The following is a 16,906-nucleotide window of genomic DNA, read 5'->3' as shown; positions in this document are numbered from 1 at the left end:
ATTCTCAGAGAGGTGCATGAAGGGATTTGTGGCAATCACTCGGGGGGTGGTTTCTTAGCATTTAAAGTGCTCAGACAAGGGTACTACTGGCCGACTATGAGGGAAGATGCTTTCAATTTTGTCCGGGCTTGTGATCACTGCCAACGGTTTGCCAACTATTCTAACATCCCGACAACCACCATTACCTCATTAACAAGTCCCTGGCCTTTTGCCATGTGGGGGATTGATCTCATTGGAGAGTTACCCAAAGCAAAGGGGGGTGTGAAATACGCTGTGGTGGCTGTGGACTACTTCACCAAATGGGCAGAGGCCATGCCATTAGCCACGATCACGGCAAAAAAGATAAGGGATTTTGTGTTCAACTCCATAGTATGCAGGTTTGGTATTCCTTACAAGCTCATTTCAGACAATGGGAAACAATTTGATAGTAAGGAGTTAAGGAAGCTCTGTGAAGACCTAAAGATTAAAAAAGACTTCGCTGCGGTTTATCATCCGCAGAGTAATGGTCAGACAGAAGCCATAAACAAAATCATAAAGCATACCTTGAAGGCTAAGTTGGAAGAAAAGAAGGGAGACTGGCCAGAAGAAATGCCCATGATCCTCTGCTCTTACAATACGACTCCTAGAACGACTACAGGGGAAACCCCATTTCTACTAACTTATGGATATGAGGCCATGGTTCCCGTGGAGGTAGGAGCTGGATCCCTCCGGAGAGATGTCTTTGTTGAGGAAGATGCAGAAGTTAACCAGAGGCTTCACTTGGATTTGCTAGATGAAGCCAGAACGAACTCTCAATTAAAGCTTGCTGCATACCAGCAGAGGGTCGCAAGGTATTTCAATAAAAGGGTTAAATCTGTACCATTCAAGGTTGGGGATCTTGTGTTGCGAAAGATTATGCCTAATACTAAGATAGCTCAACACGGGGTGCTTGGGGCTAATTGGGAAGGACCGTACAAGGTCAAAGCTATACTCTGGAAGGGAACCTATCGCCTAGAAGACCTGGATGGTAAACTTATTCCTCGAGCATAGAATACAGAACATCTACGAAAGTATTATCAGTAGGGTGTGGCTGTGCCCCCTTGTTTTCTTATTTGATTCTCATGTAATAGGCTAGTAGCAAATAAATTCCTTCTAGCCTAGGGGGGTAATACATGTGACTGCGAACCCTGGAACTAGCAGAAGGAAGAAATTTTTTTTTCAAATAACTTCCCCATAGAGCATAGTAGCCATGGGACCGGTGTAATTTGAACACTAGAGCGCATTATCAATCAAAAGGAAAAGTTACTTCAAATTGTTTTATCTGCCTAACATGAAATTACTCATTTGAAAAACATCCGAGGCGCGCCCTGTCTAGTAATTGTTGATTCATAATCAAGATTAAATACAGTGTACGAGGGTGAAAGGAATAAGTGTTCATGGCCATCAAAATAAGCTAAGCTCCCTAGGTTAAGGCGCGCCCGTGGACTAATACTTGAGTAAAATATCGCAAAGGGATTACAAATAGGTGTTATTTGCAAATTCAAGAAATAAGGCGCACCCTATAGTCACAAAATCCATGGGAACGTAAAAAGGCCAAGTGAAAAATCGAAGTGCCTTAACAAAGTTTTTATAAAAAAGATATTAAGTCATGCAGAAAGTCACGATGCAAAAAGGAAAAGTAGCAACAAAACAAGTCATACAACTTTGCACAACATCAAAAGAGGGCTGACTCCTCATAAGTATATGAAATTTAAAGACTATAAATGATTAAGGCGCGCCTTGGGGCTGGTCTGTTGGAGGAATAGATTGGAGGGGGACAGTTGGATCAACTTCAGGCGCGTCCTTGGAGAATTCCTCTTGAGGCGCGCCCTCTCTCTCTTCTTCTTCTTCTAATCCAAGCTCTATCCTCCTTGCCTTGATTTCAGCAGCATGCTCTTTTTTGAATTCCACCATCTCAGCAACAGTCTCCTCCCCAAATTTCTCAAAGGAATAGTCAGGATCATTGGCCACAAAGCCCACCCTGTAAAAATGAAAACCATTGGCAAATGCTTCATCAGTCATTTCCCTCTTCTCATCAGGCCAGCCTATTTTCTGTTGCTCTTCGAGGTACTCTATCCTCAAGTTGGCACCAACAAGCTCAGTATGGAGAGAGGTAGCCTTTTTGTTGGCAATCTCTAATTGAGAAGTGAGATTGGCCACCTCATCCTTGAGGAAAGAGATCTCAGAATCCTTAGCTTTGATGTCTTTGGCATGCAAGAAGTCTTTGTCTGTGAGGGTATTCTTCAGAATGTTGTTATCACCCTGCAGCCTCTCTAGGCGCGCCTTCTCCTCAAGTAATTTGTCCACCACTTGGGTGGAGTGGATGAACAGTTGGCAAGAAGCTTTTATAGAAGCACGGGCAGCATCTCCCAAATCCATAGCCTGCCACTGTTCCACTTCTTCATCTGAAACATGAAGGGCACCCATGGGGCCAAGAGCGCTGAATGCAGTAGAAGAACCAGAAGGCGCGCCCTCTGTTCTATGTCTCTTGGGTGCGCCCTATTTTTCTGTAAGGTCAATTACGGGCCGTTTTTGAACAGGTGTTGTTTGAGGAATGGGAGCTGAAGTGGGGACGGATGTCTGTGCTGCAGGAACATCTTTCTTCGACTTCGGCCTAGGCTTATCACCAGGGCGCGTCCCAAAGGATTTAGGGATTCTTGGAGGGGCCATTTCTGCACAAAACATGGGACATATTAGTTAAGCATGGCAGTTAAATATAATAATAATAATATTGACAAACATGTATAAAATGTTATGCCTAAGATGCAAAGGGCGTGCCCTGGAAGGTGGAGCTTAAATAAACAAAAATTTACATCTAGTGTGATTATTAAAGATGACAGAAGAAAAGGACGCGCCCATAGGATAAGGGCGCGCCTTTATATCCTACGGTTAGTTAACCTGAAGGATCCGGGCCTTGTAAAGAACCGTCCTCTGTTTCTTCTTCTTCTTCTTCTTCAGCTTCTTCGCTACCTAAGTCGATAACACGGGAAACAGGAGCACCTTTCCTAAATTTTACGTATTTGCACTTCACTCCTACTTGGTCAGAAAGAATCCCTACTCGCATCAAGTTGGATCGAGTAACTAAGGATTTTAAGTTCCACCTGTCAGAAGCCACTCTAAGGAGGGCTTCAGCTCGTTTTTTAGGCTCGCCTTTAAGGAGTTTTGAAGATGGTCTGTCTGGAAAAGTATAAGAATGAGAAAAGAAAGAAAAAATGTAAAAAAAAACATAAGGGAAAAGATACAAAGGCGCGTCCTTACTTGGTGACTTGTTGAATCTTATTCTTATCCTGGGAACGTCATACAGGTAAAAAAAGTTCTCTTTCCAACCTTTCTCGTGGCTAAGCTTGCCAGAGGAGAAACCCTTCTTGTTATGCTGCTTATCCACCACCAAATAATAGAACCTGTGGTCAGACTTTCTTAGATTGAAAAAATAAGCAACTTCGGCCATGGACGGTTGGGAAAAACCCAAGTCCGTATAGAGGATGAACAAGGTCAGGACGAACTTGTAGCTGTTGGGAGAAAGTTGGAGTGGAGCTACGTCGTAGAATTCTATCACTTTCCTAAGGAAGGGATGTAATGGCACGCCTATACCTAAAGACACCAGCTTGGGGCTGGTCACCATTCTGGGAATTTTAAGTTTCTCCCATAATTGAAGATATGGGGCCGCATCATGCTCAAAGGGCGCGCCCATATGCCTTCCATGTCATAAAACTCCATGAGCCATCCTAGTTGTTCGTCTGAACAAGCCGAAAACAGGCCCACGCAGAAAAGCTTCCCATGTTCCTTCCTGAAACGTTTCTTCACAACTTCATTACACGATTCGAATTCGTCCCAATCAAAATCCAATTCGCTGTCAGAAACTTCCCAATATTGGAAGGGAATTGGAGAAGGCTCAGGAGAGGTGGAAAATTGAAAGGAGTCTTCATCAAAGAAGTTTTCTTCATCACGGTGTGGTGATACATTTGCTTCAGGCGCGCCCTCGTGAGTAGGAGAGATAGGCGCGCCCTTTGGTCGCTGAGGAGATAGACTTGGGGAAACAGCCTTGTAAAAAACCTTGGAAGGCCCAGCGTCTACATTAACCCCCCTTTCAACACCCCTATACATGTCGGCATTTAAGCTCTCAAACCAATCATTATCGTCTAGCTCTGTACTAGTTGGGGCTGGAGACCTCTCTTTTTGGACTAATTTTTGTTTTCCGTGTCTACGAGATAAGGTAATGTTGTCCGTGGACGAGCTATCTGAAAAATCTGCCATTAAGGAACCCTTTTTGGAGTCTTGAAGAAGGCGCGCCACCCGGTTCAGGAATTCGGGAGTATGGTGAGCGTTTGGAAGCTGGGGGTCCAAGTAAGCGTTTGGAGGAGAATAGATTTCCAAGTTGGTAAGGAAATCCTTGAAGGGGTGAAAAGGAGAAGACGCACCCTCGTCTTCCAGCTGCCAAGAAAACCAAAAATGTTGAGGGCGCGCCCAATACGAAAGAACGAGATACAAAAATATGAAGGAAACAGAAAAGGTAGGGATAGACTTAAAGGAAGGGTGAGGTGAGTCATACACTATGAAGGCGCGCCCTATTCTGTCCTAAAATCTATAAAAGACTGGAAGATTGTATGACATTGGCGTGGCTTAAAGTAAAAGGAATGCGCCTCGTATCGATAAAGAGGCGCGCCTTATCATGGGACGTATATTTTTAATTTTAAAATGGTTGGGATTCCTAGAAACATAAAATTAAAAGCTAGACCCCATGATTTCAGATCTAGAGCAACAAAATTTGAAAGTATAAGATATACATACACAAATACATACATCGTTTTGTGTTTATCATCAAGAACAATTAAGGAAGTTGAAGAGACAATGTAGCATGCAGTATTATTTGTGTGATGAAATCCCGAGAAGAAAGAAGATTTACATACCTTTTCAAATGGAGAAGACGTTGACTGGAAGAAATCGAGAATATGGTGACGGAGAAGGCCGATTCTGAGCAAGAGTTCGTCGCCGGAGTTGAAGTCTTTGGTGAAGAAAGAGAAAATGAAAAGGAAGGGGAAAGTGAAAGTAAAAATGAAAATGACTGACGGTGACTTGTATTTATAGGTGAAATTGACAGCTGTTAAAATAAATCACACCAATCACGTCAGGCACGATTTCCGAATAAACAGGGGAACCGTTTTAAAAATAATTCAAATTGAAGGACGCGCCCTCTTGAAGACGCGCCTCGTATAAATTAACTTAGTAATCCTGAATGCAAAATCCGAAACTTTAGGAATGCACACCCTTTTTAAGGCGCGCCTCATAAGTGTGATATTTGGGATGCGCGAAAATGGGAACTCTAAACAGATCAAGCCCTGTTGAGGGCGCGCCCCAGTAAGTAGTACTAGGGAATTGTTTATACAGATTTTGTTAAAGATAAAGAGAAATTCCAATCCCATTCTCAAATGACATATGGAATTTGGGGGGTAGTTGTTATGCCCAAATGTTGGTATAAACAATATTCAGATTAAGATTGATAAAATAGGTAAAATTGAAGGAGAAACGCCTAAAAACTAGGAAAAGATAAGATTAACTTTCCATAAACAGATGGCACGCCCTAAGAACGCGCTGCATTGGTTAAACAGTTGAGTGGCCCGTGACCGTTTTGCCTTAAAGGCGCGCCTTTGAACATGACGAGGCGCGTCCAATCGTTGAAAAAAGATAGATGAGTGGCTTAATTGGAGTCTGTCCTATAGTGAGCCTTAGGGCGCGCCCTAGGTAAGGAAGGCTCCTTGGGTGGATCATTTGGACATGATTACTTCGACATGTCCATACTGTGGCTTGGGCAGAATTAAAGTCAGCCCCAAAGATGAATAGTTTAGGGCGCGCCTTATGATGTAAAACCAAAAGCTGGTGATACAAGGCGGCGCCAACATACAGAGATGTTAGGGCGCGCCTTGAATTTCTACTTGGACATAAGTATAGCTTTTATGTGCTGATTAGGTGGATTCTCTAGAAGGCTCAAGGAAGATGGAGATTATTATTACTAACCTACTTGATGCAGGTACTCTATTGAGGAACTCCTTCCTATAGCATATCTACAGGAAAGGCGGTGTCCGTGGTCAGAGACCTCCAGGGGTATGCCTGGACTGAAGGCCTCCTCCTGTAGTCAATGGGTGTCCTCATTGGGGATGTGGGGTGAAATCTGGTGTGTCCTTTGGGAGCTCTGTCTCTGTAGTCAACGGGTGTCCTCGTTGGGAGACTTCGGAGTATCCTGCACTTTGCACCCAAAAGCTTGGGATCACTTGTCCTGCAATCTGGTAGGGGCTCCTTATCGGGGGACAAGGATGCGTCCAACATTTGGGGTGAACCACGGCTATACCTGCGTCCACGGACTAGAGAAACAGCTGGTAGCGGAGGGTTATCCTTGGCCAGGGAGATGCCTTATCCGTGAAGTCTCGAAGCCGCGGACGAGCCTTGGGCCTTTGTGGTTGGACCTCATCGGCGGACATTCCTAAAGCTAGTAGAAGACGGTTTCCAGTAGGTTTCCTATTGGGCCTCGGGATAAGAAATCTAAGCCCATTAGGTTTCTTGTTCCCCAAGAACTACGTGGGCTTGATCCCCTATAAATAGGGGTACGTAGGCACATTGTAAGGGGTCAGAAGCGAGAGCGCAAAGGAGCCACCACTAACCCTAAGCAATCTCAGCCCCCAATAATCACCACCACCAAATACTGTTCATCTTTTCTGACGAATACTGTTCATCGGATCCACCGACTACTGCTCACGTTTCCGATAAAGAACCGCCATCACAGATCTTGTTTCCGGCTACTAACCTCAAGTTTTGTTGTTCCCAAATTCCTCCGTCAACAAAGTTCTTGGTCAGAAAACGCCTTGCATGCCATCTTTAAACCCGTGGGGCCCCCTCAAAGTGGAAAAACCCGGAGAAACTTCTATTACCTGCCCAAAAACCCCAAACAAATACAATGACACACACACAAAACCCAGAAAAACCCCATGAACCCAGAACAAAACCACAAAGTCCACATGCAAACATCCTAAAACACAGAAAAACTGGCATGCAAATTCAAAACTGGAAAACGAGAAAAGGGACTTACTTATTTGGAGATGTTCTTGGATTGAAATGGGGTGATTTGGGAAGACGGAGTTGTTGTTGCCTGTGATTGGAAGATTCACCGCAATTTATCACTGTGTATGGAGGAGCTAAAGTGATAAAAAGAAAATGAAATGCACAAATGGGCTTATGTAGGCGCCTAAAATAAATTCAGAAAAGCGACGATTGGGGGTTTTTGAAATGGACGTCCCAGATCAAAACGGTTGACATTCAACGACTGAGATTAAGTCATGGAACGACGTGCCAACAGCTGTCACATTAATGCACTGCAAGTCCCCAGAAGCTTGCCACGTGTACGACCGAAGATCGAGGCGGAACTGAAGCGATCGCCCTAGGATTTCTTCGCCCCAACATGGGCCGAGACTGGTGTCCGTCGGCCGGCCCAAAGGCCCAGCCGAAGGACAAGGACATGTTGGTTATGGGCCCAACCAGGCCCACTGAACGAAGGCCCAATAAGCGGTTAAGGTACTGGGCCGAAGGACCTCCATGCCCGAGAAATAGAGGCCCACGAAAGTCCAGGCCGAGGCCCAATACTTGCAGACCGTTGGACAGAACAAGGGACATAACGCCCCCATTTCACTCCCTCCTTAATGATTGATAACGATTGACATTTAAAGCAGAATCGGGTATAAAAACCCTAAAAAAGTAAGACAAAAGATAGACACATTCTCTCGTAAACACTCTGCTTTTCTTGTATTATTACCCTATTCTTACAACCAGATTCTGATTCTCACACCGGAGGTGAATCAGGGGTCCAAACCCTCGCATTCTCTTCACTTTCAGGCATGGCCGAAGCCACCTTCAATCCAGTCGAAGCCTGTTCAAGGGACCGAAAGGATCTGGGAGTAACATTTCCTAAACTGAACTCTAATACCATGTTAACAGTCCGTCTAAAATCTTAAGGTAATAGAATAAGGTCCGAACATGATCTTATAATATTTAACAAATACAACTTCTATTTTTATTTTTGCCTTGTAGTAAACCGAAGAGAAAAAGGTCTTCGTCTACCCCAATAATAAAGACTTTGAGGGTACCTACAGTACAGTGTTAAATATGATGGAAGATGGAAGCTCTCATATGGGGTTGTGTGTTTAATTCAAGCGCAGCAGGTACCATCGAACTGGTCATCATACTATAAAAAGGCCATGCATGCATCTACGTCACGTACATCTCGTCTTTCTTTTTCTTCTTTCGGTTCATAATCTCCACAACCCCGTACTGCACGAAACGTACCGACACAAACTGGTACTTGTCTTCGTAAACTTTATCTTTCTTCGTATCATATCATCTCGTATCTGTCTATATAATATAACCCATGTTTTATAGTAATTATTTGTTTCTTGACTATTTTCGTGCACTAATGGAAACGCATTATTCATGCTTGCACTAACTCGATTATTCTATTAATGTTAGTTAAATGTTAGCTAATCACATAGGAGTTTTAATTATATACAGTTATAGTTGACAAATACACTCTTGTTCAAGACCTACTACAACGTTACTTCAGACGGATGTTATTTTCAAGACATAATTTTTATTTTTAAAATAAAATAAATAGAAAAGATAATAATATCACGACATATCTATAATACTGATTATGAGATTTTAAGTAGCAATCTTATATTTGCATGTCAAATTTGCTTTGAAAATTGAAAAACAGCTCTGAAAATAACATTTTTCTATATGATTTAAAACATAATAGAACATGATTTTAATTGACTTTTTTTATGTAGTTGATGGTTGAAAATTTGGGAGGCTAAGTTTTTTTTAAGAGAGACAGATGAATGAGTCATTTATAAAACGAAAGAGCATTTTTTTATTTACAGAACCAATTGCGTAGTTTTAGTTTATATTCTATTCGAATAGATTGTGACTAAAATTCTTGTTCCTTTTCTTATTGGAATCAAAGAGTATTATACAATATTCCAGTACCTAATGACTAGTGCCTAGTTTTCTTTTACTATATTGCTAGTACTATTCATTTCTTTATATATATCAGAGTTGATTGGTTCAAATAATGCTGATTTATGTTTTTAATTAGAACGGGCTGAGATATGACTTCCTTCATATAGAGCTCTGTGGACATTATTAGTAATAATATTAAACTTCTTTTGTTTACGTGAGACTGAGACACATTATTAGTTAAACTGTTCTCCCTTGTCTAAATTTTAAACGTTTGATTTGAACACGGAAATTTATCAATATTTATACGTGTAAAGTAGATATAGTGAAAAAAATAGTAGTTCGTAATTAATTTTTATATTATAAAATTTTACATTTTTGGATAAATTTAAAAAAAATATAAAATTAAATGATACATTAAAAAAAGTGTATAAAAATAAATAAGATATAAATAATATTATATGTTGACATGTTGATAATTTCTTGTCAAAGCTGGTAAATAATGCATGCAAGTGGATGACATAAAAAACGTTTTAGAAAATTACACCAATTAATCAGACTACGCACTTGTGTAGTTACGTGTGTACTATTTTCTTGGTTTGTGCATTTATGTAACGACATTATAGCTTATCACAGGTACGTGGTTCGGATCAGATCGGTTTTGGAGTAAAAGTCGAATCAAACCGCGAAGAGCGGTTTTAAAAAATTGTCATCCGCGCGGTTAACCGCGTCATTTGCGGTTGCGAATTTGCGGTTATTGCGGATCGGTTTGCGGTTTAACCACTTATTTTAAATAATTAATAATTTGCAAAAAAATAAATTTGGAATATTAATAAATTGAAATTTAAGTTACGTGATAAATTACACTCAAAAATAAAATATAAACTAATGTTCCGTGTGGAGTAAGGATATTAAAAATATACAAAAATGTGGACGCCAGAGAAAAAAAAATGATAAAAAAAATTACATGTTGATTATATTTCATTTGTTTGGTTATATATCTTATAATGATTGTGAATTTGATGAATGAAGTCTTAATATTAACCTAAGATTAGTTGATAAATGTGTATACTTATTAATTTATATGATATCAACTACATTTTTGGAAATTTATTTTATTATAAATATATGTTGCGAGTTGCGAGTTGCGGTTGCGATTTTGCGATTTTCAAGAATTTAAAACCGCATCCAAACCGCGAATGAGCGGTTTTTAAAATTTAAATCCACAACCAACCCGCGTTTCGCGATTATCCGCAAATGCGGTTCGGTTGTGAGCGGTTGGATGCGGTTAAGCGGTTTATTTGTACAACACTAGCTTATCCGACTTCAGTTCCATTCACTTTATAAAGTCCCCCTTGACATTGCAAATGTTTGTGTACAATTTTGCATTTCACTTTTTCTTTGACAAGCACAGCCAACTGTATTTGAGTAGATGGCACTAGTTTTCTTTTCTATTCTCCACATTTTTCTCAAGGACACCGGATAAGATGCAACTAGACAAAATGATGCATAAGTTTGTGATAGAGGTGGACTGTGATGTTAAAAGGTAATGTACCTTATGCATCACTTTTTACACTGAGTGCCCGTTTGGAAAATGTTAAAATAAGTAACGTATGACTTAAACTGAATAAGTGATTGATAAGTGATAAGTTGATAAATGCTTATAAGTTATCCAAGCGTTTGTATAATTTAACTTATAAGTCAATTTTTTTTATTTACATGAACAAAAATAAATAATTTTTAAATATAATTATCTTAATTCTTATATTTTAAGTTAGATTAACATTTAAAAAATAAATTTCAAAACTAAAATTGATAAAAAGAAACAAAAAATAAAAAATAAGTTGAGAAAAAATACGTCATTACCAACATTCAACTTGTCAGCTTATAAGTTGTAAATTTAACTTATAAGTTGGGTAGAAAAACATTGGTCAATAAGATGTTGCGGGCTTATAAGTCAATAAGCGGGTTTATCAGGTTTGACAAACAGGCCCTATATCTTTTGCATATTTGTGCAAAATATGCAATACTTTAAATAATACCTATACAAACAATACGGTTGAACTTCAATAAATTAGTATTAACTGATAAAATAATATTTTTTTCGGTTTCAATATAAAGAATGTAGTATATTTTAACTCTCGGTGAAGTTTTTATTCGTGATGAAGAAATAAATTTGTTAAAATAAAAAATTTTCCCGGGCCAGAGACTATTACTTTAAAGAGGTTTAACTATATTTGACTAATTAAACATTTAGAGGAAGAAAAATTTAGAGGAAGAAAAACAGTTTAGAAAAGGATTAAACCAGGCTCAAGTTGGTTTCATTTAATGTAGGCGGGAACATCTTGTAAAAATTAAGAATATAGTGGGAGCATATATATGGATGAGCCATGGTTCCAAGACAATCTTTGACAGAATCCAGCTACATGAGGTCAAATATCAGAGCATGCCTCTATTAAGGCAAACATAGGGGAGGAATTCATGTAACTCAAAACACAATTAGTTTGACAATAACTCTACCCTTAGTTATTAAACATGTTTTAGGGTTGTGATATTATTGATAACCAGATTTTAAGGGATATATATCAAGGCCCAAAATTGATAGCATTAGCTTCTAGGACAGCAAACCCTCTCTAAGACTAACAATTGATCCGGATAATCTAATGCATATTCCTTAATCTTGTGATCAGTTGTAGGTTTTGTCCTCTAAATAGCTTTATAAACCAGCTGTTGAGGACTGTCTGTGAGTGTATCAGAAACAGCTGCTTTGTAGAGTAGGGAACCTTGTCGTTGCAAGTTTTCAGGATTACTTAATTTATTTAGTGTTGCCCCTCAAAGATTCTTAGGGTATTCATGCAAACATTATTTCAAAGTTATCACAGCCATGCATCATTGATAATCTGATGTTTAATTAATCTGTATTATTGCAACGAATAATTTGCAGGAGTGTTATGTATGATTGAGTTGTTATACCACAGTTAAACTTCTTGGCTGGAACCAAAAAAAATATTACCTTATCGGGAGTAAATATACATTATGTCCATTATGTTGGGATCGAAGAAAATTATTATTTTAGTGAGGTTATTATTTTATTGATAATTACTTTATTGAAGTTCAACTGTACTTCATAATATTTTTGGGTTTTTTTCATATGTAGGTTTTGCTAACTTACCAAAACTTTTTAAATTTTCTTCTACTTTCTCCGGTTCTTTGAATCTCGCGTCAAACAACAATGTTAACAAACTATTGAAACGGACTGAGTAACAATAAAATATTGAATCTCCCTTCTGTACCAATCCCTAAAACTGTTGACTAAAGATGTGTTTACTTCGCTGTGGAGTCTGTCATATTGAATTCCTTAAGAAAAACAAGCGAAAGAGTGACTGATATAATATCAGATAAAGACCCAAAGGCCAAAATCGCCAGCCCCACTTAAACTTAAATTAGAAATATGATATGATAGACCTATTTTGTATTATTTCATTTATAAACAAAGCATGCAATCACAGTATACTTAAAATCACAGAGCATGTCGACATAACTGAGTGGGGGTATTCCATTGATTATAGTTTACGAAGATTTGTTGAAGAACGCCTTGCTTAATTACGCAGGTAACTACAGATTACAACAAGAACGATAACGAGGATCTGGATAAAAACCGTAATTACATTGAAAAACTCAATTGATTTCTTGGCAAGGAACAATGGAAGACCATGACTTATTGGTGTACCATGATTGACAGAAACTCACAAGCAAAATTGTGCAATCACAACCGAAGATTCAATTGTAATTTGTTCCCATCCAACTTATTGTCCATATGGAAGCTGCCTGGCCAGTTTGATCCCACTTCTTCTGCGATGGAAGCTCTCCAAGCCACGCCATATCCAGAGGTGTGATCACTAAATCTTTGAGCCGCACTGCTTCCGTCTCTGCTCGGTTTGTGCACCAATGAATGGGCCTGCACAACCGAAGAAAGCACAGCGCTGCTCCCTCCTCTGCTTGGTTTGTGCACAAACGACTGGGGATGCACGCCTAGAGAATGCATTGCTCGAGGAATAAATGGCTTACACGTTACTGAAAGATGATCTATTGTTTGCCCACGTTCCCTCTTGTGTGCATTCTGGTGACCTCCCAAAGCTTGTGAGCTATAAAACTTTCTTATGCAGAAATTGCAGGAGAAGACCTTGTTCGCTTCCTGCTTATAAGGAATACGAGCAGCAATGTCTTTAGCACTAGCAGAATCTGAGGATTCCCCAGAACTGTGAAGGCCTAAAGTTAACCATTCTCCCAAGTTATCATCTTTCTGAAATGATTTTACCGCATTCTCATAACTTATTGTTAATTCATTGCCTAATTGCTTGCGATCTCGGAGCTCGTTTCTTTCGTCTTGTTTACTCTTTAAGCCCATTGAATCACAACAACGTCAAGAACCTTGATAGAATCAGGGAGGAAGATGACTGCAGAGAGCAGAACAAGAGGAACTGTTTGCGCTTAAATACATGTAGTTAACCAAAGTTTCAGTGGACAGAATTGGAGGCAACAGAGGTGGCAAGGGCCAAGAGGCATTATTTAACAATATCTTGTTATTGTCAGTATATAATACCACATCAACTCAAGAAAAAATAAAATGCTTATTTCATCTCCTGTCGGCAGTGGAAGCTCCTTATTCTCTATTTAGCATCTTTGATTTTCTATATTAACAGTAATGGCAACAACTGCAAGTGTTTTCTTCAAATATAGCTAATATATATGCAACTAGGTCATTGCTTTAGCATCACATACATTTTCTAATATATCTTGAAGATTCATGACAAAAATACTTTGTAGCTCCTACATGTATCTTACTGGTTTTTTGATTAGTTCACTAAAAGCTGTTAGGATAACAATTTAAATCACCCGCAAATTTATGAACATTGGTGCTTGCGAAGTCACCTGCAGGCTTTGTTCAACCAAGCCATATCATTTCAAATCGAACCGCCTTTAAACCTTTGATGGTGGTACTCCTTGGCCATCAGAAAACCTCAGTCTCAGAATCATTAGCATATCTAATATTTTTATCTCTGATATCTATATATGTTTGAGGCCCACTTAAAGATAAAATTTTGCCACTCACTGGAATGTACCAAGAAAATGTATATCGTACAGAAAGGAAATGTTACACATGCTAATAATATATTTAGGGGCTATCAAGTTGATAATACAAGTAATAAAATATGTCATCAACATGATAAGTTGTAGTGATTAACTCCAAAAGGAAAAAGTCAATTACGTACAAATAAAAAACAAGGTATCACAAGTTTAAATTACAAGGCACTCAACAATAGGCATCAGCAACTAATGAATATACTTTATATTAGCCTTAAAATGTGTGCCAAGCATGAGAGAAAAACATATAATGAAATGAGTGGGACGGAGGGAGTAGCTGTGAAGAACTATAATTAGGTATACACATAAGTTTATGTCAATCTTCACAAGTTTTATTATAAGAAGTTAAATATAAAGAATAATGAACATCTAAACTAATGTAGTACTGTGTTTTGTGTTTGCATGAGGGAACAATTATTGAGGGATGATTACGTACATGGCAAAATTCCAGTATTCTACTGGAGGATGATTAATGATTAAATAGTGGATGGAAGATAATCCATTTTATTTCTCTTGCATGAACATTATTCATGACTAATAATACAGTTAACATACAAATGATATAACAGACGGGCCCTATTATGGCATATAATACAAGTGTATCACCCTAGTTAAAAATTAAAAGGCAAGAAGATAATAAGCATAATGTTATTTGCTTAGACATCGCAGTAATGAAAATCTTGAATAGTACAGATATTAGCATACAAAGTACAAAAGGCATTAGATTATTTTAAAACTGCTTAAAGCAACAAAGCTTAATTTTATGCTAGTCATTACCATATCCATATATATAAATGAGTATATGATGTTTATCAGCATGCAACATTTTAATCATCCATATTAGCTTGTGCCCAACAACAAAAACAAAACCTACACCCTTTAAATTCAAGGGGATCCAATTAAGCCCTGCGAACCCTGGTCCATGTAGCAATATCTGCAATAATATAATCAAATCAAGTACCTGCAATAAAATCCATAATTAAATCAGGAAAATATACACTCCACCATTTCCACTAAATATTATATACAACTTTCGCTCTCAATAGTGAGAAAAAACACCTATGTAATCACTATAATTTATTGACGAATCAAAAGTGCTAATCAATTTTAACGAGTGAAAATGGGACATTTTTGTGAAACACATTGTTTTTAGAATCAACAAATACATCATAAGATGTGTTTGATTGGGATGAATGAAATTGGTAGGGAGTCAAATTAAATCCAAACTATTTTTTATATAGAGGTAATTGTTTACAATTTTCATTTCTACCTCCATTCCATTCATAACAATCTTTAACCATAATTCAAACCCACCAATTAGGGAAGTAACGCTCCATTCTTTATCCTACTCATTTTCCTTATAAGTCTCGTCACTGAAAATCCCCCCCCCCCTCGTTTTTTTCACTCTTCCCTCATACCGCCATTTTATTATTTAAAAATTTTGTTCACAATTTTTCGTTACATTCCACTCTACCAACCACACTGATAAAGTCAAGTACAAGTTTATAGGACATAAACAACAATTTTCGGGTTAGGGTGCATCTCGAGTGAGTAATATATCAGGGATGCTCATCACTCCGCCTAGCCAATCCTGATCCGATCTATGCACCAAACATGGCGGGATATCGGGAAAGTTTTAAGAGTACAGGATAGTTTTTATCAAATTTCAGCAATAGTAACTGCAAGAATAACTACTACGGTAGTTATACAATTACTGCAGACTGCAGTATAATTGTAAAATAAAGGCAGTAAATTAATAAATTTACTCTATAAATAAAGTCCCTGCCTTATTGTAAGCGTCCAGTAGAAGCATTCATGACATACATTCAGTTCTCTGAAAATCTTTCCTCCCCTCTCAGTCCCCATACTATTTCATGTTTTCCACATAATATATAACATGTAAAGAGCCGCAAAGCTAAAACAAAAATGGCTGTAAAAAGGAGAAGAATTATAAGCAGAGCATCTAGAATCCAACACTAAAGCATAATAATAGTGTAAGCTTCTACACTAACTCTAATGCAACACTGTAATAGTGTAAAACTTACACCAAACGAATAGTGCGACAACAAATTGCAATGCACCCCAATACTCTTAACAGCCCACCCATCTTGATGACATATAAACGACGTCACTTAAAGAAGCGCAAAGAAGTAAAAACAGCTTAGGGAAGAAGTTATGAGGTGGCAGGAAATATACACGATAGGTAGGAGTTAAAAGAGAAAGGAGGGTATGTTGAGAGAATTGTAAACCCTCAGGGTATTAAAAGAATGAAGCTACTCGAAAGCTATCATCTATCCTTTCATTTCAGTATCTTTAAATTAATATATCATCTTTCAGTTGAGTACAGTGTTGCTCTTGTTATCTGTGTTTACTACTCTAAAGTGAATTGTCTAGCAAACCTGGTATCAGAGCCCTACGATCATGGCACCTCAGCATCTAAACACACAAACCCGAATTAAACAACTAGAAGCAGCGGTAGCTGACATCAGAAGCTCGATGATGGATGAAGTGTCGGAAGCGGTAAATCGAGCAGCTGTAGAGATGCAGCAAACTCTAATTACCCAAATCACCTCTAGCCTTGACCAGGACCCCCGAAAGCTACAGTTTCGAATCAATAGGGTCACAGAAACCAACAGCCTTATAGAATAAATCAGGAAATGACAGAATGAATTTCAATTGGAGATGAAATTCACCATTTCCTCCCTCAAAACAAGCAGCGACCATGGTAATGGAGAAACTGGAGCAC

At 38.5% G+C, this 16,906-nt stretch overlaps 1 protein-coding gene across 1 annotated transcript; it reads right to left on the bottom strand.

Moving 5' to 3' along the window:
• Positions 1-12,556: 12,556 nt before the first annotated feature.
• On the bottom strand, positions 12,557-15,118 carry LOC141723322 (uncharacterized). The gene has a single exon (XM_074525116.1). The coding sequence runs from the start codon at positions 13,421-13,423 to the stop codon at positions 12,782-12,784; it is 642 nt and encodes a 213-aa protein (XP_074381217.1). The 5' UTR covers positions 13,424-15,118; the 3' UTR covers positions 12,557-12,781.
• Positions 15,119-16,906: the final 1,788 nt, after the last annotated feature.

This window comes from Apium graveolens, chromosome 5 (assembly GCF_009905375.1).
Source record: "Apium graveolens cultivar Ventura chromosome 5, ASM990537v1, whole genome shotgun sequence".
NCBI lineage: Eukaryota > Viridiplantae > Streptophyta > Magnoliopsida > Apiales > Apiaceae > Apium > Apium graveolens.
Note: the sequence above shows the minus strand (reverse complement) of the source record. Positions and strands in the feature narration are given on the sequence as shown.